Here is a 27,513-nt window from a genome sequence, read left to right on the forward strand (position 1 = left end):
TTGATGTGTAGACAAGCCTCCTGGCTTGACCATACTCCCTGAAAATTTCTTCCTTGTGTGACTGCTCCCCACCTTCAGAGGCTCGCGTCCGTGGTCACCAGAACCCAGTCCTGAATGCCGAACCTGCGACCCTCTAGAAGGTGAGCACTCTGCAGCCACCACAGGAGAGACACCCTGGCCCTGGGGGACAGGGATATTTTCTGATGTATTTGTAGATGGGACCCGGACCACTTGTCCAGAAGATCCCACTGAAAAGTCCTCGCATGAAACCTGCCGAAGGGGATGGCCTCGTAGGCTGCCACCATTTTTCCCAGAACACAAGTGCATTGATGAACAGACACTCTCTTTGGTTTTAGCAGGTCTCTGACCATGTTCTGGAGATCCTGGGCTTTTTCCAGTGGGAGAACAACCCTCTTTTGTTCCGTGTCCAGAATCATGCCTAGGAAAGATAGCCGAGTCGTTGGAACCAATTGTGACTTTGGCAGATTGAGAATCCAACCGTGCTTTTGCAGCACTTTCAGGGAGAGCGACACACTCTTCAGCAATTGGTCTCTCGATCTCTCCTTTATCAGGAGATCGTCCAAGTATGGGATAATTGTGACTCCCTGCTTGCGCAGGAGCACCATCATCTCCGCCAATACCTTGGTGAAAATCCTTGGGGCCGTGGAAAGCCCAAACGGCAACGTCTGAAACTGGTAATGACAGTCCTGTACAGCGAATCTCAGGTACTCCTGATGAGGGGGGTAAATGGGGACATGAAGGTATGCATCCTTTATGTCTAGTGACACCATCAAATCCCCCCTTCCATCCTGGATATTACAGCTCGGAGCGATTCCATCTTGAATTTGAACTTTTTCAAGTACAGGTTTAGGGATTTTAGATTTAAAATGGGTCTGACCGAACCATCCGGCTTCGGGACCACAAACAGGGTTGAATAATACCCTTTTCCCTGTTGGACCAGGGGAACCTTGACCACCACTTGCTGTTGACACAGCTTTTGAATTGCAGCTAACACCACTTCCCTCTCCGGGGGTGAAGCTGGCAAGGCCGACTTGAAAAATCGGCGAGGGGGCACCTCTTCGAATTCCAGCTTGTAGCCTTGGGAGACAATTTCCATCGCCCAAGGATCCACGTCTGAAAGAATCCAGATCTGGCTGAAAAGTCGAAGGCGTGCCCCCACTGGTGCGGACTCCCTTAGGGGAGCCCCAGCGTCATGCGGTGGATTTTGTAGAAGCCGGGGAGGACTTCTGCTCCTGGGAACTAGCCGAAGCAGGTGTTCTCTTTCCTCTACCCTTCCCTCTGGCAAGGAAGGAGGAGCCCTGACCTCTTCTGGACTTATGCGACCGAAAGGACTGCATCTGATACTGTGGAGTTTTCTTTTGCTGTTGGGGAACAAAAGGTAAAAAGGTAGATTTACCCGTGGTAGCTGTGGCAACCAGGTCCGCGAGCCCCTCCCCAAACAACACTTCATCCTTGTAAGGTAAAACCTCCATATGCTTCTTTGAGTCTGCATCACCCGTCCATTGGCGGGTCCATAGAGCTGGTCTCGCAGAAATAGCCATGGCATTGGCTCTGGAACCCAGCAGCCCAACGTCTCTTTGAGCGTCCCTCATATATAAGACTGCGTCTTTAATGTGGGCTAAGGTTAATAAAATGGTATCCCTGTCTAGGGTATCAAGGCCAGCTGACAAGGTATCTGTCCATGCTGCAACCGCGCTACATACACATGCCGATGCTATTGCCGGTCTGAGCAAAGCACCTGTATGCGCATAAATAGACTTTAAAGTATTCTCCTGTCTGCGATCAGCAGGATCCTTGAGGGCAGCAGAGTCCGGAGACGGTAGCACCACCTTCATAGAAAGGCGTGTTAAAGCCTTGTCCACCCTGGGAGAGGATTCCCAACGTACCCTGTCCTGTGCAGGGAAAGGATAGGCCATAAGAACCCTTTTGGGAATCTGCAGTTTTTTATCTGGAGTTTTCCAAGCTCTTTCAAATAACTCGTTAAGCTCATGAGATGGGGAAAGGTTACCTCAGGTTTCTTTTCCTTATATATGCGCACCCACGTGTCAGGGACAGAGGGGTCATCTGTGATATGCAAAACATCTTTTATTGCAATACTCATACACTGAATACTTTTTGCCACCCTTGGGTCAGGGCCGAAACTAGGATTTTTGTCACCCGGGGCAAGGCAGTAAGCTGGCGCCCCCCCCAGGTGTAAATCTGTGTGCGTGTATATGTGTGTGTGTATGTGTATGTGTGTGTGTGTGTATATATATATATATATATATATATATATATATATATATATATATATATATATATATATATATATATATATATATAATATACATACATACACAGTACTCTATTCCTGTGCCCGGCACTCCTCGTGTGTAAATACCGTTCCCTGCTGCGGTGCCTTCCCAAGTGTGTCAACCCTGTGGACATGTGTGGCGCAATGAGGCGGCACTCACCAGACTTGCAAATAATCATAAGCATCCTTTATTGGAGTCCTACGTTTCGGGCCTCCGTCCGTCATCAGGGACAAGTATCACTACTGATTATTTGCAAGTCTGATGAGTGCCGCCTCATTGCCACACATATATATAGTATGCATATATATATGGGATGCAGTTACGTGGCCGATGCATGGGATCCCGGTGGACAGCATATTGATACCAGGATCCTGAAGACTGACAATGCCGCCAGGCAATACCAGTTAACAGGTGCTATTTCCACTCATGGGTGTCCACGACACCCATACAGCAGGAACAGAACCTGTGGCGAGCGCAGCAAGCCCACAAGGGGCTTTGTTGTGCTCGCCCCCTGCCGGCATTCTGGCGTCGGTATGCTGACCGTGCACCGGCCACGTAACCCCAACCCATATATATATATATATATATATATATATATATATATATATATATATATATATATAACTCCATAAGGTCAAAGGGCTGGTAGCTGCTGTAAAGCTTCTTATCTAGCATTTAGCTGGACTTGGTTAGACATTTGGGCTACAGATAAAGTAGAAAAGGAAATAATATCCCATACATTGATAGATATGTAAAATCACACGCATTCATACTGTCACACATCTAAACACATACACGCATGCATACATTCACTCACATACATACAGTCACACACCTGTATACTGTATATACAGATGGAGCCACGCTCATCTGAGGCGGCTCCATCGTAGGTGTGCACTCCCAGAGTGACTAGGCGATCCGTCCGCCTTGTCACGCCGGGAGTCCACAGAGAGGCTCCCATTCTGAGCATCTCCGTCTGGGCGCACGCGCCTGCCCGGACGGAGATGCTCTTCATTCAAGTGAACATATAGGTATATACATACATACATACATACATACATACATACATACATACATACATACATACATAGACACACAAGCACACATGAAGATATGTAGTCACACACCTATTCACATACAGTCACACACATGCACACATTCATACACACATATATAGTAGTTGCACACACATACACTGCCCCTTCACTATAACACACTCACTATTTAGGCTGTGCTGTGCTGCTGCTCTTCTCTCCCCTCCTCTCTCTGCTGGTGCTGGCTGGCCTGGCACTGAGTACAGGGTTGATTCTATTTCGGAGTGGGAGAAGGGACCTTCTGACGTATCTAGGGGAGGAGACACGTCACCAGGGGGAGGAGCTACGGGCGAACAGGGTACCCGAAAAGTACGCTCGCCACGCTTCGGGCTCGGTGGCTCGCTCCGCTCCGCTTCGCTCACCACCTGATTACTAAAGGTAATAGTTGGTGGCGTGGATAGTAGAGGAACTATCCCGCTGGCCTAGCTCCTTCCCCTTGTGTCGTAACCCCTCCCCCTTACGGAATAGGTCCCTTAGCCCACTTGATTCTAGCATCTACCCTGAGTACAGTGCCGTGTAGTTCCGCCCCCTTTTCGGAACTCCGGCTGTCATTTCACTTTCCAGCTCAGCAGTGCAATAGCGCACTGCTGCGGGGATCAAAGGCAGCAGGGGGAGGCTGGGGTAACTTATTCCCTGTGCCCCCTCTTAGGGCACAACTGGCAGCCCACGACTGTCCACATAGAAGAAACTAAAAGTAAACTACAGTTCCCGCAGCAGGGGCTTCTGGGAGCTGTAGTTTTATTTTAGGTTTCATCACAGTAGGTGGCAGCTAGTAGAGTCTGGACTGCCTTGTGCAGCTCCGACGGCTCTAAGGGACCTGTGCACATCGGGACTCGGAGGGGGTGTTAGGTGGGTCAAAGTGACCGTTGCGGCGCCCCCTCCTCTCCGGCGCCCAGGTCACATGCCCCCCTAGCCCCCCCTTAGTTGCGGCCATGCTTGGGTGCAATTTAGCATCATCGTAGTCGACACTGGAATCAGAATCCGTGTCGGTATCAGTGTCTACTATTGGGGATAGGGGACGTTTTTGAGACCCAGAAGGGCCCTGTGACCCAGTCCAATCCGTGGATTGACTCCCTGATTTCTCCCTGGACTCTGCTTTGTCCAGTCTCTTATGTAATGAGGCCACACTTGCATTTAACATATGCCACAGGTCCATCCAATCATGAGTCGGCGTTGCCGACGGAGCCACACCACTCATCTGCTCCACTTCCTCCTTGGACGAGCCTTCCGCTTCAGACATGCCGACACACACGTACCGACACCCCCACACACACAGGGATATATCTATAAGGAGACAATTCGCCCACAAAGCCCTTTGGAGAGACAGAGAGAGAGTATGCCAGCACACACCCTGAGCCAACTGACACTGGATTAAAACCAGATAGCGCTTTTATATATATATCTCAATGAAATACACTCACTGCGCCAATAATTGTCCCCCCCCCCCCCCCCCCCCCCCCTCTTTTCCAGCCCTCTGTCACTGAGTTCAGCAGGGGTGAGTTCGGGGAGCCAGCTTCACTGCAGCTTCTGTGGAGAAAATGGCGCTGTTAGTGCTGAGGGATCAAGCTCCGCCCCCTCCAGCGGCGGGCTTCGGTCCCGCTTCAATTTTCAAAAAATGGTGGGGGATCTCTGCATTTACTGCCCAGCAGCCTAATGTGCCCTTATATGCCAGTCCGGAGGTTTATTGCTGCCCAGGGCACCCCCCCCCTGCGCCCTGCACCTATCTGTGCTTGTTCTGTGTGTGTAGCGTGTGGGAGCAATGGCGCGCAGCGTTACCGCTGCGCGCTTACCTCAGTGAAGATCTGAAGTCTTCTGCCGCCTTGAAGTCTTCTTTTCTTCTTATACTCACCCGGCTTCTATCTTCCGGCTCTGCGAGGAGGACGGCGGCGCGGCTCTGGGACGAACGGCGGGGTGAGACCTGCGTTCCGACTCCCTCTGGAGCTAATGGTGTCCAGTAGCCTAAGAAGCAGAGCCTATCATTTAAGTAGGTCTGCTTCTCTCTCCTCAGTCCCACGATGCAGGGAGCCTGTTGCCAGCAGTGCTCCCTGAAAATAAAAAACCTAACAAAATTCTTTTTCATAGAAACTCTGGAGAGCTCCTCTGTAATGCTCCGTATCTCCTCTGGGCACAAAATCTAACTGAGGTCTGGAGGTGGGGCATAGAGGGAGAAGCCAGTGCACACCCATACTTAAAGTTCTTTATAGTGCCCATGTCTCCTGCGGAGCCCGTCTATACCCCATGGTCCTTACGGAGTCCCCAGCATCCTCTAGGACGTAAGAGAAACAAGAGGGCTTCACAGGCCTCAACCAATTGTTTTGGACCAAAATCTAAGGGCTCACAGAATCCCGTTCTCTCCTTCTTCTCCGTGCTCATCAGACGGGGGTATCGACACCCAGACCCAAGCGGTAATAAAAAGTCTGCTAGCAGGAGTTCAATCTGCGTTTAAACAGGAATTTTCTAACGCTATTTCAGAATTCAAGTTGAACCTCACGACTCTTTGTAGCCGAATGGATTCTTTGGAATCTAAAACAGATGACCTCTGCAGCTCCAAACATTGTCTTGATAAAGAAATTTGTAGATTGCATGAGGAGATGGAGGCTCTTAAAGAACGACAAGACGACCAATGGAACCGCTCTTGTTGAAACAACCCGTGAATCCGCAACTTGGCGGAATCGGTCTTTGGCCCCTCTCTGCCATCATTTCTGAAAGACTTTTTCAAACATCTTGTGCCATATCTCACAAATGGGGATTCTCTTTATGATAGAGCCCATAGAGCGCTTCTTGTGAAAACTTCTCCCTCTCAACCATACAGAGACGTCATAGTCCGTCTTCATTATTTCCTCTCGCAAGAAAAAATTCTGTCGCCCATTCGTGACTCTCCTGTGATTTCGTTCAGAGACATGCAACTACAAGTCTTTTAGGATTTGGCCCCTTCTACCATTCAAAAAAGACAGGACCTCCAGCCTGTGACTAGGATCTTATGGCAGCATCAGATCCGGTACAGATGAGGATTTCCCTTTGTGCTCCAAGTTTCAGTAAATAATTCTGTCTATACCGTAATAACTTTAACTCAAGGACAAGAGTTATTAGCCAAGCTCGATCTCCTTCCAGCATCATCTGCAGATGGGGCGGCGACCTCAGCCCATAAACCACAACACCTTCAACCTCCTTCGCCTGACTGGACAAGAGTAACCTGCCATCGTACTGAGGACAGTTAACCTCCCTGAACTAAGAGGGTACCCCTCAGAAGTTTGCTCTCACTACTTCAGGGTTGTGTTTCCCTGTTTTGCAAAGTCAATTGGTTGATGGAGGCTTAGCCCTCTATCAGAATCAGAATCAGCTTTATTGGCCAGGTATACTTGCGTATACTAGGAATTTGTCTTCGGTTTGCTATACAACAGCCAAGTAGGTAAAAGATAAGCAGGTGGTGGGGGGGGGGGGGGGGGGGCAAGTAAAGTCACACAGATAGTTATACCGTAGGGACACAAGTTAGTCACATGTACGTCTAGTCAGTCAATGTTCAGGAGTTCAGCAGGCGGACCGCTTGGGGAAAGAAACTTTTGAGGCTTCTGGTGGACCTGGCGGGGACGGCCCTGTAACGCCTGCCTGAAGGAAGCAAGTTAAACATGCTGTGGCCGGGGTGTAGCTGGTCTTTTACTATCTTCATTGCCCGCTTTTTAGCTCTGGACAGGTACAGGTCCTGGACTGAGGGAAGGTCTGCCCCGATGATCTTCTCTGCGGTTCTGACCACCTTTTGGAGTCTGCATCTGTCCCTCACGCTGGCGGAGCTGTACCATACGAGTATCGAGGAGCACAGTACCGACTCCACAATCGCAGAGTAGAAGAGGAGCAGAAGCTTCTGTGGGATGTTGAACTTCCTTAGTTGCCTGAGGAAGAACAACCTCTGCTGCGCTTTCCCAACAGTGGCGTCAGCGTTGAACCCCCATTTAGGGTCCCGGGAGATTGTGGTCCCTAGAAACTTGAAGGAGTCCACTAGCGATACCACACTGTCAGCAATCGTTAGCGGACGTGCACTAGATGACTTCTTCCTGAAGTCCACTATCATCTCGACAGTTTTGAGGGGGTTGAGCTCAAGGTTGTTGTGGATGCACCACTGGGCCAACTGGTCTACTTCCCGTCTATAGGCCAATTCGTCCCCATCCTTGATGAGGCCGATGACGGTGGTATCATCAGCAAATTTGATGATCTTTACTGATTGCGCCTCTGAGGTACAGTCATTTGTATACAGGGAGAAGAGCAGGGGTGAGAGGACACCGCCCTGAGGGGCCCCTTTACTAATAGACCGCGCTTGAGAGGTGAATTCCCCCGCTTTCACAACCTGTGTCCTATCTGTCAGGAAGTCTACTATCCAGGAACAGGTAGCTTCTGGGACCCGTAGGCAAAGTAATTTGGGGTGGAGGATACTGGGGACAATTGTATTGAAGGCCGAGCTGAAATTGACAAACAGGACCCTCGCGTAGGTACCGGGAATGTCTAGGTGCTGTAGAATGTAGTGCAGGCCCAGGTTCACTGCATCCTCGACACACCGATTCGATTGATAGGCGAACTGCTGGCGGTCCAGTTGGGGGCCAGTCACAGTTTTCAGGTGATTCAAAACCAGACGCTCGAACGTTTTCATGACCACAGACATCAGTGCTATCGGCCTGTAGTCGTTCAGGTTCGTGATAGAGAGTTTCTTGGGGACCGGGATGATAGTAGACCTTTTGAGGCAGGAAGGGACTTTCTGTAGCTCCAGCGATTTGTTGAAGATCTTGGTGAATATGGGGGCGAGCTGACCCGCACATGCTCTTAGGGCAGATGGTGACACTCCGTAAGGACCCGGAGCTTTCCTGGGTTTGGCCCTTTTGAACAATGCCTCCACCTCTTCTTGGGCGACTTGCAGTGCCTGGGGTTGGCCGTCGGTGTTCGGGGCATCATAGAGGTGATTGTTTGGGTTGCAGGGGACTTCTTTTGCGAACCTGCAATAAAAGTGGTTCATTTCGTCTGCTTGGTCTTGGTGCATGGTGGTGGACATCGATGTTTTCCTATAGTTGGTTATGGATTGCATTCCTTTCCATACAGATACGGGGTCATTGGTGGAGAGATCATTTGTCAGCTTGTCCGAGAACCGCTTTTTTGCTAGCCTGATTCCTTTAGTCAGAGAGTTCCTAGTATGGTTGTATAGTACTCTGTCACCTCTGCTATAGGCCTCCTCTTTGGCTCGACGAAGTTGCCTGAGATGGGCATTGAACCAGGGCTTTTTGTTGTTGTAAATGCAGTAAGTCTTGGTAGGTACACACATGTCCTCACAGTAGCTGATGTAGGATGTGACAGTGTCTGTCAGGTCATTCAGGTCAGTTGCCGAGGCTTCGAAGACCCCCCCATTCCGTGCAGTCAAAGCAGGCCTGGAGCTTCATCTTGGCCTCATTGGTCCATTTCTTAACAGTCTTGATGACAGGCTTAACCGCTCTCAGCTTCTGTGTATAGGTAGGGAGTAGGTGGACGAGGCAGTGGTCAGATAGGACGAGTGCAGCACGTGGGATAGACTGGAAGGCAGACTTGAGGGTAGTGTAGCAGTGATCAAGGGTGCACCCTTCTCTAGTGGGACACGTGACTTGTTGTTTGTACTTAGGTAGCTCCTTGCTCAGGTTAGTTCTGTTGAAGTCGCCCAGCATTATAACCAGAGAGTCCGGTGTTTTTGTTCTATGTCAGATATGCATACGGCCAGGTGGTGCAGGGCTTCATTCGCGCAGGCGAGGGGGGGATGTACACTCCCACAAGGACAATTGAGGCAAATTCCCGGGGGGAATAGAAGGGGTTGCAGTTGATCCTCAGCATCTCCAGGTGAGGGCTATGATCGTGACATTGGTGCACCATCCGTCGTTGATGTAGAAGCAGATGCCACCACCCTTCATTTTTCCTGAGAGAACCTTGGAGCGATCGGCCCTGAAGAGACTGAAGCCCGGCAGAGACATCGGGTTGTCCGCAATATGTTCGTCCAGCCACATCTCAGTAAAGCAGAGGACGGATGACCCTGTAATGCCTGACCCTGCGTTGCCAAGAAGGAGGGACAATTCGTCAAACTTGTTTGCCAGTGAGCGCACATTCAAAAGCAGGATCGCGGGAAGTGCAGACCGGTGCCCTCGCCGCCGCCACCTCACTAGGGCGCCTGCGTGACAGCCTCTCCTCTGAGCCCAGGTCCATCTTCTAGGGCCGACATGAAGGGCCTCCGTCATTCTCTTTCCGGGGCCGGCGATCCAGTCGCTACCCGGGCTGCGGGGGGGCGCGGCCGCTCGGTCATCCACTTTGGTGCCCATGACGTCTGCATCCTTGCCACACAGGGCAGCGAGGGCTGCAAGGGCCGCTGATCCGCCCGCCGACGGACCCGAACGTGTGGTAAGCACCTCGGGAGCGCTCCAACTTAGGAGGGCTTCCCTGCTGTATTTGGTCACCGGTGAGGTAGACAAGGGCAGGGGAAAACAAGGGGAAACAGGTATTTTGGCTGAGCTGCGTAGCTCCGAGGCAGCCATCTGCGGCGCCATCTTAGATTGTAATTGCTATAATCGTTGTTGCTGTAACCTATTGCTGCTCCTTAATACAATGGGTATATTTGAAACAAGTGATACTGTAAATAAAAAAAGAGGCCTTTGAAGTAGATTTCTTGTGGGAGTAGTGGTAATGTGTCCTGTAGAATGGCTCTTGCAAATTGAAGTGAGCAGTGACCCTTCAGTGATTCAGAGCCTGAATATGCTGTATATTAGTTGATTAATGCAAGAAGTCAGTTATTTTTTGCTCAGAGAACAGAGGTGAATGATGTCTAAGTGAGGGGCTGGATGGAGCCAAATATAGGTTGTAGTCCACAGTACCTTGTCTGGGATGTCCAATGCAGAGCACAGTAGATTCAAAACTGAAGGTTCCTCTAATGCATACATATTTGTTGTATTGTTTTCTAGATTTTGCATTTTCATATACATTTTGCACAATGTATTGTAGTTTTATGTAATATTCTTTCTCCTCTTTCCCTCTCTTACCTCCCCCATCTACCCCCTTTTTTTTCCCTCGCCTTCCTTTCCCCACCCTCCCTTAACCTTTTTCCTTCCCAACTTGATTTGACACAGTTAAGTACTTCTTATGTTGGGTTATATAATTAAGTATTGTAGTCGTTGCCGAATTTAATCATTATGGTCCATGCAGTCTTGACTAGACTACATAGTCCTCCCACTACCTCCCCATATTCTCTTCTTGATGTTGAAATTGCTTCTAATGTTGCTCACTTTTGTAGTGGTTCTTGACTGGGACCCATGGTTTAAGGGATTTTTCTAGTATGGGTTCTTTGTCTTCTTGCTTTCTTCTTTACTATTTTTTTCTTGTGGCTGTTTTTTTTTTTTATTTCTCCCTCTTTTCTTTACTTTTTCTTGGGGAGGCCTCCTTCAGGACCATATACAATATGTAGCGCACCATTTCACACACAACCATGCCTCTTAAATTATCTGTCAATGTTAATGGTTTAAACTCTCCTAGAAAGTGCACTGTTTTTAGGAGCCTGTAGGAGAGAAAAAGCTGACATCGCCTTTCTCCAAGAAACGCACCTCACTGGTTTACACACCCAGCTTTGGGGTAAGTGGTTTTCTCAGTCTTTGTTCACCCCAGTGGCTTATAAAAACATAGGGTAGCCATCTTAATACATCGTAATATACCATTTGTCCACACTCAAAACAGTGACAAATCCTGAAGGGCGGTTTCTTATGGTAATAGGCTCAATAACCCTCACTTTAGTATCAGTTTATGCTCCCAACAAGACCAATCTCTGTTCGTTGACTCCCTGTCTAAGCGTCTGGATAAAGAGGTGCAAGTTCATATTATTATGGGCGGCGACTTTAATACAATCATCGACCCATTGTTGTCACAGCCCTCACTGTAGTTCTCATATTTGGTGACTTACCTCTGCCATCTCTGTCCTGGATTCTGCATCTTTCTGCTCACTGGGATAAACAGCTTGCCAATACCATGAGTTTCCTGAGTCCTGAGTTCTCTGCCTGGAAGGTAAGACTTAACGAGCTCCACCTGTGGTGATTAATCTTCTGTGTGAATCTGAATTCAGCAAGTCTCTGTATGCTGTGCCTACACAGCAATCATTGTTGTCATTCTACTATATGCCTCTCTGACTCCAGGGGTCACCAGATACATTCTCCACTGTGCTCAGCAATCTGGAGTTTAGGACTAAAAGCCAGCATCCTCTGTTCATTTGTAGAAGTTCAGGCTTCAGTGTTCTTTTGGCCTGCTAGGCCTCACTCCACATCAGAGCCTAATCTAAAGTACTGACGTGACAGGGTCTGATCACCTGACCTGGAGCTATCCAATCATGTGCTAGCCTGAGACTCTCTTATCACCTGTCTCTGCTCACCAATCATCAAGGACCAGCAAGTATAAGTCTGGAGACTTGAGTTGCAGACTCTGCCAGTTCCTTGTGTCACACACAGCTCTGTGTGAGCTTAGAAGCTGAGCTCCCTAAAAGTAACACTTGCACTTCGGTTCCTGTAAAACTCTGCTCTTTTGCTACCCAGTCTGGATTACAGTTGTGTTACCATTGATATACAGTATTCGTCTAGTCTTAAAGCCATAGCCGCAGAATTCCACTGTCTCATCTTAAAGCTACAGCTGCAGTATTCTACAGTCTCATCTTAAAGTCACAGCTGCAGTATTTCTCCAGTCTCGTCTTAAAGCCACAGCTGCAGTATTCTACAGTCTCATCTTAAAGTCACAGCTGCAGTATTCTCCAGTCTCATCTTAAGGCCACAGCATTCTTCAGTCTCGTTTTAAAGCCACAGCCGCAGTGTTCTTCAGCCTTGTCTTAAAGTCACAGCCACAGTCATTGTTCTACTTACAGTTGCATTTCCAGTTATATCCGGTACCAGCCCAGATTACAGTTGCGTTCCAGTATACTGGTACACATCCCTGTTCACAGTGCGGTTCCCAGTCTCACCGGTAACCAGCCCAGTTCCAGTCTCACCAGTAACCAGTCCGGTTCTCAATCTCGCCAGTAACCAGCTCAGTTCTGCGCAACTCCAGATAATCTATTTCATAGTAACCTTGAGTACACAAGGACCTACTCCTGTGACAGTATATCCAGTTCAATCTCACCAATACATTCACCATCCTGCTATCAACACCAAGTCCCTGGTGATCCAGTGGTCAGGATACGGCTCCCTCTGCCGAGGCCTGGGTTCGATCCCCGGTCAGAGATTGCTCCTTCTTCTCACTGATTCCTACAGACCAGCCTAATATACAAATAGTCCTCCAGTCACCCGCACAGACTTCACTAACACCGGGTTCACAAAAACCACAGTCTTGACAATTGTTAGATAGAACCAATCCTCCTCCTGTTTCTGCGATGTCCCTGCCTAGGGCCTTTCAATGAAGATGAAGAGACGATAGCTGCTATACACTCTATGCGCACATCTGCTGCCCCAGGCCCTGATGGATTTACTGCCTAGTATTATAAATTGTTTGCAAAGGAGTTGGCCCCTCATCTTTCCTCCTTATTCAATGATATTCTGGAAGGAGCCTCTTTTCTGCCAGAGACAACCCAGGTGGATATAGTGGTGATCCCAAAGCCTGACAGCGACCCAACCAGATGCTCCAATTGTAGACCAATTTCATTACTGAATGTGGACCTGAAGATATAAGTGAAAATCTTAGCTAATCGCCTGGCCCCCCTGTTGCCTGGCTTGGTCCACCCGGATAAGGTTGGGTTTATATTGGGACGCCAGGTGTCAGATAATACCAGAAGAGCCATTGACCTAATTTATTCCAAACAAAAGCGGAAAACTCCCTCCCTTATTTTGGCCCTTGACACGGAGAAGACCTTTGACCGAATCTCCTGGCCATTTGCTTTCGCTGTCCTTGGTAAAATGGTATTCTTCAGTAAATTTCTGGATGGAGTCAAAGCACATTACTGCTTCCCGTCAGTGCAGGTTTCGGATTATGATTTTACATCTGCTAGTTTTGGGATTGCCAATGGTACCAGGCAGGGTTGTCCATTCTCGCCTCTAATGTTTACACTAGTCATGGAGCCTCTGGGGACAAAGATTCACAGTAATACAGCTATTCATTGAGTAAATATGGGCTCATCTGAACACAAAATTGCATTATAAGCTGATGATGTTCTGATTTCTCTTATGGATCCAGCCCTATCCCTCCTATCTCTTTTATCCAAGATCTGCTTGTATTCTCAAAACTCACGCTATAAAATGAAATTTCAGTATTTACTTGACTCACTATCACCATCAACTGTTTCAGGCAAATTACACTCATTTACTAGAAAATATCAAATCTGATCTGCTTGAGTGGTCCAATTATTATATCTCTTGGATAGGCAGAATAAATGCTGTTAAGATGAGCGCGCTTCTCGACTTCTTTATATGTTCCAAACCCTTCCTATATTTATCCCGCCCTATGGCCCTCATTCCGAGTTGATCGGTCGCAAGGCGAATTTAGCAGAGTTACACACGCTAAGCCGCCGCCTACTGGGAGTGAATCTTAGCTTCTTAAAATTGCGACCGATGTATTCGCAATATTGCGATTACTAACTACTTAGCAGTTTCAGAGTAGCTCCAGACTTACTCTGCCTGTGCGATCAGTTCAGTGCTTGTCGTTCCTGGTTGACGTCACAAACACACCCAGCGTTCGCCCAGGCACTCCCACCGTTTCTCCGGCCACTCCTGCGTTTTTTCCGGAAACGGTAGCGTTTTCAGCCACACGCCCCTGAAACGCCGTGTTTCCGCCCAGTAACACCCATTTCCTGTCAATCACATTACGATCGCCGGAGCGAAGAAAAAGCCGTGAGTAAAAATACTTTCTTCATAGTAAAGTTACTTGGCGCAGTCGCAGTGCGAACTTTGCGCATGCGTACTAAGCGGATTTTCACTGCGATGCGATGAAAAAGAACGAGCGAACAACTCGGAATGAGGGCCTATGTTTTTAAAACCTTGCAACGCCAAACTTCTCACTTCATATGGAATCGTAAACGTCCTTGTATTAGACGTAAATTACTCCAGCGTCCTTCTAGAGGGGGTTGTTTGGGTATCCCTGATTTAAAAAAAATTCCTCTACGCTGCGCGGTCTCTCACTGTGTACAATGGTGTAATACGGCTGGAGCGGGGAAAGTCTGGGATAAGATTGAGGCTTGTCACGCTCGGCGTAAGTTGGGGTTCCGACAACCGAGTTTTGGCTGAAGAGACAGCTACCTGTGAGGAGAGTAAACGAGGTGGCTTAATGTAATTCCTCCTCATGGGGTGGAAGCCAAACTAAGTGTTAACGTTGGCCGGAGGGCGTAAAGAAAAGGAAGACACCGTAGGAAGATAACTGTAGTTTAATGAATAATCAGGCTGTACACGAATATTGGAGAAATAGAAGAAACTGGAAGAATTAGAGTCTATAGTTAAATGACTTGAAGAGTGAAGCTGAAGAACTCCGGTAAAGAAGAAATGAAGACTGTGGTTTGTGATTGAAAGACGAGGCTGAAGAACTTGGACTTTGAAGAAATGAAGACGTCTGCGGGAACTGCCGTTAGCACCTGGAGCTTCTCTACGACCTGGGACCCCGTGAGCGCTTCCACGAGTGGCAACGGACTTAGGGGGTCATTCCGAGTTGTTCGCTCACTAGCAGTTTTTAGCAGCAGTACAAACGCTAAGCCGCCGCCCTCTGGGAGTGTATCTTAGCTTAGCAGAAGTGCGAACGAAAGGATCGCAGAGCGACGACAAAAAACAATTGTGCAGTTTCAGAGTAACTCCAGACCTACTCCGAGCTTTCGATCACTTCAGACTGTTCAGTTCCACATTTGAGGTCACAAACACGCCCTGTATTCTCCCACCCACGCATGCGTTTTTCCTGGCACGCCTGCGTTTTTTCGAACACTCCCTGAAAATGGTCAGTTGACACCCAGAAACGCTCCTTTTCTGTCAATCACTCTGCGGCTGCCATAGCGACTGAAAAGCTTTGCTAGACCTTGTGTAAAAATACTTCGGCCATTGTGAAAGTACGTCGCGCGTGCGCACTGCGCCGCATACGCATGCGCAGAAGTGCCGCTTTTTCACTTAATCGCTGCGCAGCGAATACATTTTTATCTAGCGATCAACTCGGAATTACCCCCTTAGACAGCATGACTGCAGCAGCGTTTAAGTAACCGATAGATGAGAGCAACCAGAACCAGGGAACCAGAAGTAACCTGGGAGCACAGAGCTGGAGAACCTTTCACAAGGAGGTAACTTGAAGCACTGGCACTCTCCCTCTGAGCCAGCCCCCTTTTGTAAGGGGAGAACATGCAGGATTGGCTGGACACAGATTGGGAACTTCATTGGTAATACTCGGGTCTCCAACATGGCTGCCCCCAGCATAGGAGACATACTTAGCTGTTAGCAGACAGCTTTAGCCAGCTTCTGTCTCTGACACACTATACTGTGTCACCACTAGAGGACCTTACCGCAGCGATCCTCGCTGCAGCGCCCGGCTCTCCAGACCCTCGACCCCCGGCCCATGGCAGCCGCACATCTGTCCGGGAGGACCCGCCGCCAGCAGCTCCCTGCAGCCGCGCCAACCAGTGGGACAGTAACCCGTGGGCTGACCCTTGAGTGGTCCTCTACCACCCTGTAGTATACCATTCGCTAGCTACTTGGGACTTGGTAAATAGATGGTTTAAAATGGCCCCACATCCGTCACCCCTGATTCCATTATTCCATAAACCGGCCTTTCCCCCTGGTTTGTGTAGGTCCTCTTTTACCACCTGGCCCTTGGGCAACATATTCTACATAACGACATCACTACTTATGCTACCTTTAATCAGTTCTCAGATATCCGTGATGGAATGGCAATCCCAACCACAGACTTCTATCGCGATCTCCAAATTTGACACTTTCACTCCATAACCACCGCAACGCTGGCTTAATCTCCAGCATCTATGTTCTATTAAGCAAAGACCCCAGTCCTGTTCGGGATTCACATGAATTAGCATGGGAAATGGATCTAGGACATACTATAAATAGTGAAGATTAGGCCGACATTTGGGATAATGCTGCTTCCAGTTCAATCTGTGTTAAAATCAAAGATTTTTTTAATAAATTGCTATACCGCTGGTACTATGTTCCTTCTCGTTTAAAGACCATGTTTCCTGACACTTCGGGTTAAGTGCTGGAGGGAGTGTGCAGATGAAGGCTCTTTTTTTGCAGATCTGGTAGTCCTGCCCCAAAATTTCTAATATTTGGCGGGAGATCACTACCTTACTCTCGCACCTATTCGAAACCTCTATTCCTTTTGATCCCCAGTACTTTTTGCTCCCCTTGACTCTTCTTAACCTCACTCGACACCAAAATAAATTATTTCGACATGCAGTTTCTGCTATGACCTGTCAAATAGCAGCGGACTGGAGAAACCTAATATCTTCCCATGCAGGAAATAAGTTCCTGAATATGGTATGTATACAAAATGGAATATATGACTGCTATCATTCGTAATTCCTCTAAATTATTTGATAAAGTTTGGTCCCCCTGGCTGGCATCTCAACAAGCTTCCTCACCATTTGTTACCTAACAGACCAAAGATAATGCTTTCAAATTTCTTGAGCCTAGAGGCCACCCCTTCCTTCTCTTCTTGACTTATTTTCTCTCCGTCTCTTTTTTGGTTTTCCTCTTTCTTCCATTCTCTATCGCCAGTTCTCTTTGACAGGTCGCCACACCGTCACCGAGAGAATTCCTTTTTGCCATTTTAGTTTTTAAAATTGGATTTAATCTGTTATTGTCATAATATATTACAATTTTTTTCTGTCATTTTAACTGGCAAGGCTTCCATGCGTATTTTGTCTAATGTACTTATTCGTTGATCCTCTCAATAAAGTGTGTTTAAAAAAAAAAAATTGCTGGCAGCGTAAAAGGATATTACTGATTATTTCACTGTAATTGTTTCTGTATCTTTCAGAAGTTTGAACATCGCATTTATGAAGAATCTCGCTGGGTAACCACCTCACTGAATGCGGATCACTATATGTTCGGAATAATGAACAGTTTTAGGCACCTGTTTAAATATATCTCAGGAGAAAACTCTGAAGGTGTGATGTGTGCTTTTCTAAATAACTATAATATTGTTTATGTACATAGTGCCGCCATTCTACACAGTGCTGTACAGGAAATGTTTGTCAGTTTCTGCCCCAGTGGAGCTTAGATCTAATTCCCCAACACACAGGGACAATAATGCTAACCACTGTGCACAGTGCTGTTCATAGCATAAATGAATTAGCGAATTAAACGTGTAGGTAGAAAATACTGCTACTGACATTTCACATAACCAATGTATAAATACAGCACTAGGTCATCTATTGTCTTGCAATCTGCAAATGCCAACATTCTAAAGTATGGCACCAATACACAGGAAGCATTTGGAGCAGTATATCAGTATAAATGAATGCATCAGACCCAGAGATGGGGCAATGTAGGAGGAACCAAGGTCTTTTGACTCTAAAGGAACAGTTGATAAATATGGTGAAAATAAGACTTTTAACATACATATATGGAGCTTGTATTGATGATAATTAATGTTTCGTCTGAAATAACTACTAGTAAACCACTATACTGCCAACCTAATTTCATATTTTTACCTGTTAATGTCAACAGGTTCTATATGATTATTGCAGTCATGTCTACTAATTAGTTAGTTGATCCTCTACAAGGGGAGTACTCCAATCAAAATTAGAAGTGCAATTTATAAATAGATTTATCTTTAATATATATTGATCAAAGGGGAAGTGACTGCCCATGTGCAGGTGTTATAGCCACCAAATGGACACGTGTCTGCCCTGGGTGTAGAGCAGAAATTTTCAACCTTTTACAACTCGTGGCACACTGAACAAGATTTAAATATTGCCAAGGCACATTCAAATATAATGGTGATGCATGGTGCAGTTGCGTGTTCTAGGATGTCATGTCGCAGCTTCTCCATAGGGAACGCCTGAGCCACATCTGAGAAAGCCAGAAGAGCCCAACACTGCCCGGGCCCAAAATTGGAACTGGCTCTGCAACCACTAAACCCACCAGTATTGATCATTCTAGGGCCTCAGTAGCGGCAACATACTGACGGGCCTGGCTGTGTTTCTATGGTGGCACACCTGGAGACTACTCAGGGCACACTAGTGTGCCAAGGCACAGTGCTTGAAAAACACTGGTGTAGAGTGTACAATGTGGCGACCAGTTATAGATACACCACTGTATGATCATTAGCCATCTATACACTTGTATATCCATATGTACATCTCCATCAGCTACAACATTAAAACCATTGACACATGGGCAATGAAGTGAATAACACTGAATAATTTGTCACAATGGCACCAGTGTAGGGGTGGGATATATTAGTCAGCAAGCAGAGCCGGCAACAGAACTCTTGGGGCCCAGTACACTGATGTTTTTGGGGGCCCCTCATACCTTCACGGTAGGTACAAGCTAGTCATCAGCCATCCCCCTGGTCGTTCTCCAGACCCTTCTTACCTCTCTGTTTCTCTACCCCATTTTCCTTCTCCTCTCTGGTTTTAGCCTGATCCTCCTCTCTGGCTCCAGCCTCATTCCCCTTTGGCTCTCCCGCTCCAGAGGTTTACCCACTTACCTCCTCTGCTTTCTCTTCATGGCTCCACTGCAGTTCAGCTACGTGATGTCTTGATGTCATGCTGTTGCACCAATAATAATAATAAAAAATTAATCTGCGGCCAAAGGGTAGCCAGTCCCTCCTTATGCCACAGCTGTCTGACTCCCAGTCCCTCTTCAACCCTCCAGAGAGAGACTGCCGTGGCTGCCAGGCTCCCAGTCTCTCCGCATGCCGTGCTGCTGGACTCCCAGTCCTTCTTCATGTGCTCACAGTGTCTGGGATAGAACACGAGGGGGGTGACACAGGGACAGAACACAGAGGAGGGGTGACAATGGCTGGGACAGAACACAGGGGGATGACAATGGCTGGGACAGAACACGGGGGAGTGACATTGGCTGGGACAGAACACGGGGGGGGGGGGGTGTAACAGTGACTGGGACAGAATACAGGGAGGGTGACACAATGTCTGGGAAAGAACACAGGGGGGTTTAGACAGTGACAGAATACGGGGGGGGGGTGACACAAATTTCTGCATATGGGGCTACGTAGCCATAGACTAGCCAGAGTGCCCATACTGTCCCCTGCCCACTACCGAAAGTGCCTACAATGAGCAGGAGAGCATCAGAACTAGACCATGGAGGTATTGAAAAAGGTGTGTGCATCGACAGGCGATAAAGACAATGTGATGCTCTGGGCAATGTTCTGCTTAGAATCCTTAGGTCCTGGCATTCACGTGAATGCTACTTGGACACATACCACCTACCTAAACATTGCTGCATAACTAGTATACCTCTTCATGGCAACTGTATTCTTTGATGGCAGTGGCGTCTTTCAGCAGGATAATATGCCCTGCCACACTGCAAAAATTGTACAGGAATGGTTTGTAGAACATAACAAAAAGTTTAAAGTGTTGTCTTAGGGGTCTATAGACTCTGGGTCTAATTCAGACCTGGTCGCAAGCAGGCGTTTTTTGCACTGCTGCGACCAGGTAGTCGCCGCCTACAGGGGGAGGGGGTAATCGCTGTGCAGGTGTGCGAATGCATGTGCAGAGAGCTGCACAAACAGTCTCTGCACAGCTCAGGACTTAGTCTTCCAGTGCGATGATCCAGCCCGGAGCTGACGTCAGGAACCCTCCCTTCAAACGGCTGGACACGCCTGCGTTTCTCCGGACACTCCTAGGAAACGGTCAGTTGACACCCACAAACGGCCTCTTCCTGTCAATCTTCTTGCGATCGCCGGTGCGATCACTTTCTTCGGCCATCCCGTCGTTGTCCTGTGCTCCCCATCACGCGCAGTTCATACCCAATCCCTGCTGAGCAAAAACGCACAGGAGCGATTGGGTCTGAATGACCCCCTATGTACTAAGCCTTGGATAGAGTAAGGGGTATATTCATCATCACTTAATTTATATAAAAGAGGTGAAAATTAGAATTTTCAGCTACTTTTGTATAAATTAAGTTAGTGTGCCATTCGTTAAAAAGGTAATGCAGGAAATATGGCTATCTGCTGCTTACCTTTCACTCTGACCCGCTGTCCCCATACACTACTCTGACCCGCTGTCCCCATACTCTAGTATGGGGACCAAATTCATCTAGCTCTGAAAATACAATATTTTCGGAGCTTGACGGTGGGAACATTTGCCATCTCCAGACATAGGTGTGCGCAGGAGGGGTGCCTGGTGCGCACAGGCACCCCCTAATGTCCGGCACCCCTATCTCACATGCCTGATGCAGCCGAGCAGGCTGATTACTGTCCCCTCTGCACTGCACTCTGTCAGGACTGCATTACTGACCGGACGCCTGGGTTAATCAAGGGTGCCACTGCCACCGGCTTTCAAACTCCCGGCTCCACCTCCATATATAAAAACAGCGTGATGTGACGTGATTACGTCATGCTGCTCGCATGCCCACCCGTCACACCCGCCACACGCCCACCTCTCTCCTTCTATGCTATGCCAACGCCAGCCACTGATGAGGATCAGCATGCAGCCAGCGTTCCACTTAGGAAGACAAATTCAATACTGGCAGGCGGCCGGCAGCAGCATTGACGCGTCACTCGTTTTTCCAGCAGCAGCAGTACTAGTCTGTGACTGTCAGTGCCAGTGAGTGGCTGACTTGTAAGTAAGCTGCTGCAGCTTGCAGAGGAAAGAGAGGGGGAGCCAGACCAGGCTGAGGAGGAGCAGTGTAATTGCAGTGAGTGCCATCAGGGGTGTTTGTTTGGTGCACACCACAACATCTGACAATGTATCTGCTTTATTAGGATTGGTACAAGGGTGGATATTTTATATTGCGATGACCATCAATAGCAGTGACGTGCGGTGGGGTGAGGCAGGGCCTTTCCTGTCATACTAACGTTTGTGCCAGAGTTTTGACTGTATAAAGTATATGAAAAATGCAAAGATTATGTTTGAAATATCTTCTTTGCCTTATTCTAAGAATTTTTATAGCTAAAACTCTGGAGTAAAAAGTCTATGGCAGGTGAGGCAGTGCCTCACCGGTCTAACTTTTCCGCACATCTCTAATCAAAACTCACCAAATTTCCAGTAGTTTATACTGCTGCACCTGTGTATAATGCCCATTTAAACGCTTTGGCTCATACATTGCATGTAAATCTGTCTCTGGTGCTAGCCAATGCCTCCTGAGCTATTTAGCTCACCGCACGTCCCTGGAATAGATGGTGCTAGACACGCCCAAAAGGCGGTGCTAGACACACCTCTCCGACGGTGCACCCCCTAATAAAATGTGCTGCGCACGCCTATGTCTCCAGATGGTGTTTGTGTGTGGATCCCGCTCATTCCCTATGGTAAGGACCCGATTGCAAAGGAGCCACTGTCCGGCTTCTTCCGCTGGAGTACGTGCACGTGTGAACCCACAGTCACACTTTCGTAATAGCACTGCTGAGACCAGACTTGGTAGTGCTAAGTTTCACCTATTCTAAAGTAGCAGTCAAAAGATTTGTGGGGACAGCTGATTTACGGATCAGCCGTCTCCGCGCCTCAGCAATCATGAATTGCTCCGGCATCTGCTATAAATTGAAAACTTAATTTGATAAATTGCATAATGAATATGCTCCATAAAGTGAATGAAGATAAAGTACAACAAACCAGCAAATAACTGTCATTTTTCAAACACATGTACAGCCTGTAATATGCCAGTTAGGAGCTAATACTGGTACTTTACCTCTGTGCACATTCTCTCTCTCCAAGGTTTAGTACGTAGACCCATTGGCCTCTAAATTCCCCAGATCTCAATCCGATCGTGCATCTGTGTGATGTGCTGGAAAAACAATTCCAAGCCTTGGAGTTAACCACCTTACAATTTCCAGGACTTAAAGGATCTGCTGCTAACATCTTAGCGCAAGATATCACAGGACACCTGATCAGCATGTGCTTATCAGCATTGCGATTCATACCGGTGCTTCCGGAGCGCACCAGCTCTCTGATCTCTTGGTTCAGCACACTGTAAGGGCAGCTTGTGGTACCCAATCACTGCAAAGCGGCGTGTGATGACAATGCGTCCAACGTCCTCTCAAGCCACATCAAATGCATTTTGTCACTTGGGATTTCGGTCGGAAGTGGGGTGAGGGTGGTGGTGTAACATATATATATATATATATATATATATATATACACACACACACACACAAACGTTGTGGGCCCGGCTCTCCCAATACAACAACAATCAAATGCTGCGGTGCCCTCCAGGAGAAGCACTTGAATCCCCAATGTAGCATAAGGTATGGCAGGCGGCACTCAAGCAGACTCCTCAATGATGATGAAAAAAAAGGTAGGTTTATTGTGCCAACATGTTCTCAGGGCGCCTGCCATACCTTTTGCTATATATATATATATATATATATATATATATATATATATATATATCTATCTATCTCCATCCACAGGTGCTTTATACGACAACATCCCTGTCTGCCTACTTTAGTGGAAGTGTGTCTAATGATATGTAATGGTGAAAAGCTCCTATTTTGGTGGAATCTGCATCCAATATCTACTCACAATTAAGAAAAATAGTTGGTAACATTACAAACACTCTGTAGGTCTTGTGGATTATTTACTAACTTTGCTTAAAGGTGAAAATTTGCACTAAAATCTATTTCAAAGGAAGAAAAAATAAAGACAGATAGGAGGACAGTTTGTGAGAATGCTAATTTAATTATTTTTTATTTATATTGATCCATAAATAATGTGTTTACCCTGTTTATCAGAAATTCATGCTAATTATCTCTTTACGGTTCTTTAGGACTAAAGATTAACATGACTGTGCCTGTGCTGACTGTTGTTCCATTAATAAAACCACCAACTGTTAATGCTACAATGTCCTTCTTTGTGCCACACGCACTGGAGAATCCCCCCACACCATCAGACCCTGCAGTATATCTTAAGAACTCCCCTCCAATGTCTGTATATGTCAAGTAAGTGACTTCTTTAGAATGTGTATGGCACAGACAGGACTGCATTTAAGGGGAACATAACACAGTGTACAGTTTCTTTTTGGGATATATTTAGGCAGTCTTGTGGAAATACTTTTCTGGGGCGCAATGTTTGTTAGTACATGCATGTATTTAAGAATGTCATGAGTGGTATTGTTTAGTATTAGGAAGAAGCTGCTAACTGTACATGGTAAGAAAGTAAGGCAATTTTGTTGTACGTTTAAATACTAAACAAAACAGTAATCACTAATCATAAAGCCTATGGAATGTGAATAGTAAAAATAAGAATAGTGGAAACTGGATGGAATATATACTGTACCTCTACTTATCAGGTTAGGCACATTCATGTGAATCCTGATATCCACAGATAAGTGATGTTGTCTATATAACATCTTATATGTTATAGGGGATTACATTTTATCTAACGCCTACTGTACTATTGCACCCGGATAAATGTAATTATCCATCAGGATAGCCAGAATGTGTAGATTTGGGATGGTATTGGGATGCCGGCAGTCTTAATACCTACAGAGACACTCAGGATCCCGCCACCTAGTAGGTAAGTATTCTATCCCTAATCTCTAACCCTAACCCTCTTTTCCCACAGCCTGACCCTCCCCTGCAGCCTAACCCTAATCCTCCCCGTTGATGCCTAACCCTGACCCCCCTTCCCGCAGCCTAACCCTAACCATCCCTGGTGGTGCTTAACCCTAACCCTCCACCTGCATGGATTACCTCTCCGCAGCCCCGGCAAACATCAGTTCAGGATCCAGGCACCGGGAATGTAATCCCTGTTGGGATCCCAGTGCCAGCGTTCCAAGCAGTGTCGGGATTGCGTCGTTAGTATTCTGATTTCTGACTGCTGGGTTCACAAACACCGGGATCCTAATCGGATCCCGTAGAGCTGCAGCAGGGCATACAGTTGCTCCACATCACCTCTACACGCCAAGTCCTATTGCCAGTCTGACTGTAGTTCAAGATTCCTTACTACTGTATAACCAGTGGTGCTGCGAACTTCCAAATGTGACTATGAAGTAAATCAACTCTATCCGCATTGATGTAATGAGCTGACGTTATCATACTGCTGACGGCTCTGCAGATTGTGCCTTAATGATGGGCTGCGGTCTCCTTGAGCAATGACTACTGCCACTAATCTACACCTTTCCATTATATCCAGTCTACAATCCAGGGACACTGTATATACAATTTATCTACAGCTTTGCTTGTATTACCTCTTCCACTTTCCACTAATTTTGAAATATATATATATAATTAGTTTGTGTATGTATGTATGTATATATGGATATGCATGTATATATCTATATACAGTATATAAAAATGGACGTATGTACTGTGTGTGTGTGTGTGTGTGTGTGTGTGTGTGTGTGTGTGTGTAATGCCTAGAGCAATTTACACCAAACTTGGTACACATATGACTTAGACTCTGGAAAAAAATACTGTGGGGGTAAGACACCCCTAGCACTCCTAAGGGGGGTGGGGGTGGGAAGGGGGTGATATGTACAAATCCATAGTTTTCGGCATAACTCTGTAATGCCTGGAGCAATTTACACAGAGGCACACATGGGTAGGGTCAGAGGCACCCACGGGTAGGGGCAGAGGCACCCATGACTTACAATCTGGAAAAGAATACTGTGGGGGTAAAGACACCCCTAGCAACCCTAGGAGTGGGGGAGGGGGGACATGTAATCCATAGTTTTCGGCATAACTCTGGAATGCCTGGAGCAATTTACAAAGAGGCACACATGGGTAGGGACAGAGGCACCCACGGGTAGGGACAGAGGCACCCATGTGTAAGGGCAGAGGCACACATGGGTAGGGGCAGAGGCACCCACAGGTAAGGATAGGGACACACACGGTTAGGGGCAGAAGCACACACGGGTAGGGTCATAGGCATACGGTAGGAGCAGAGGCACCCACGGGTAAGGGCAGATGCACATACGGGCAGGGGCAGAGGAACACACGGGTAGGGGCAGAGGCACCCACAGGTAAGGATATGGTACACACGGGTAGGGGCAGAGGCACACACGGGTGGGGGCAGAGGCACACACGGGTTGGGGCAGAGGCATACTTTAGTTTCGAAGCTAAGCAAGGAGACCTAGGGCCCTTTGACATAGAGTCAGCCTGCAAACCTAACATATTTAACATATAGCGGGCGGAGCTTGGCCTGTCACCCCAGCATTTACAGCACTAAGCAGGGCAGCATCAGAGGCGGGACGGGGCAGAGAAGGAGGCGGATTATTCTCCTCAGCACCAGCATTTTGACAGCATCAATCCGTGGAAGCCCAGAGGTGCGTCCTGACAAAGATTGTCATTATTCTTTAAATTGCTTAGCGAAGCCCGGGTATTCAGATAGTATATACTGTACATTACATATATTGAATGTCTATCTGCACTCACTTTGTGAATACACATGAGGTTATATTGCATATTTTGATCAAGCTGTGGATGCCCATCTTCCTCTTTCAGACCGGATCATACACTAATTATATTTGTAACTATACTCCCATACTTTAAAAAAAATTTGGCTTATTACTATTAGATCCTCTCAGTGTTATTAAAGTACACAAATTTATTAGAGTCATGGGTTCAAAGAGGAATGTCTCTTTTAGCACTCTTTCTGGTATGTATTTTGTGTGTGTGTGTACACACACATACACACACACACACACACACACACACACACACACACACATATAGAACTAAGGGAGACATGTACTAAGCCGTGATAAAAGTGGAGAAGATGCCCATGGCAACCAATCAGCTGCTTTGTATACTTTTATAGTATGCAAATTATAAATGTTACATCAATCCTGATTGGTTGCCATAGGCAACTTCTCCACTGGCTCGCTTCTCCACTTTTATCACTGCTTAGTACATCTCCCATTAAGTAGTGATAAAAATTAAGGGGTGATTCAGACCTAATCGCTGTGCGTTTTCGCAGAGCGGGCGATCAGCAACACACTGCGCATGCGTATGCACCACAATGCGCACGCGCGACGGCAGACAACCACAGGCATCGCCGGACAGTGACAGGCTGGTGCGAAAATTTCAGTCGCACAGCCATTCACAAAGTGATTGACAGGAAGAGGCCGTTTATGGGTGGTAACTGACCGTTTTCTGGGAGTGTGAGGGAAAATGCAGGCATTCCCAAGCGTTTTCAGGGAGGATTTGTGATGTCAGCTCCGGATCAGATCAGCCTGTTTTCATCGCACTGTAGGAGTAAGTCACAGTGGAAAAATCATTCAATGGTGAGTGAAGTGCGAACGGACTTGCTGCTGTCCGCTGACTGAGGTTTTTTTTTGCAGCTCGGCGTACACATGTGATCGCACACTTGCACGGCGAATATACACTCCCCTTAGGCGGCGACTATTTGAACACAGCACAACAAATTTAGCAGCCCAGTGATCAGGTCTGAATCACCCCCTAAGTCATTACACTGGCATACATGTATCAGACCTAACACTAAAACACACACATAGACACACTGGGAACACAGGGGTTGCTGATGCTTATCAGTCCCCGCTGTGAACTTGCATGATGTGTTCCATTGGTTACTGCTTTGGAGAGTGCATGGTGCATGCTAGATGAGATGTCATGCAGTAAGTGTCGTGCACCCAGATGCCACTTGGCACAGCAACTGAAGACAGGCCCCCAAATAGCTGCATTTCACAGTAAAAATAAAAAAACATAGGACAGAAAAGAAGAGGGCAAGCTAGATACAGACTAAGGGCTGGGTGACATAAAAGTGCAGGAAAGTGACAAAAATACAGCAAGCCACAGCAGATATATAAACACAGAGTAGCCCCAGCACATCCTGTCACAGAGTATATATCACATACATCCCAATGTAATGTGATCCGGTCAGGATCCCGGCTGTTGGGATACCGGCGCCAGAATCCCATCACTATTCAGAATGTCGTGTCCGACACTGTAAAGGTAAGCCGTGCGTGGTGGGGGGTGGTAGGTTTATGCTGCTCCAGGGGGGGATAGGGCTAGGCATTCCCCAAGGAGGG

General features: G+C 47.3%; 1 protein-coding gene across 1 annotated transcript in view; it reads left to right on the forward strand.

Annotated features, from left to right (window-relative positions):
• The window catches only part of LOC134910298 (heme-binding protein 2-like), a 42,046-nt gene that overhangs the window by 13,554 nt on the left and 979 nt on the right, over window positions 1-27,513 (forward strand). The window contains exons 2-3 of the mRNA XM_063918155.1: window positions 17,378-17,507; window positions 23,290-23,461. Of these exons, the coding sequence (XP_063774225.1) occupies window positions 17,378-17,507; window positions 23,290-23,461 (302 nt within the window). The remainder of the gene's footprint in view (window positions 1-17,377; window positions 17,508-23,289; window positions 23,462-27,513) is intronic.

The sequence above is a fragment of the Pseudophryne corroboree genome, chromosome 4, assembly GCF_028390025.1.
Source record: "Pseudophryne corroboree isolate aPseCor3 chromosome 4, aPseCor3.hap2, whole genome shotgun sequence".
NCBI lineage: Eukaryota > Metazoa > Chordata > Amphibia > Anura > Myobatrachidae > Pseudophryne > Pseudophryne corroboree.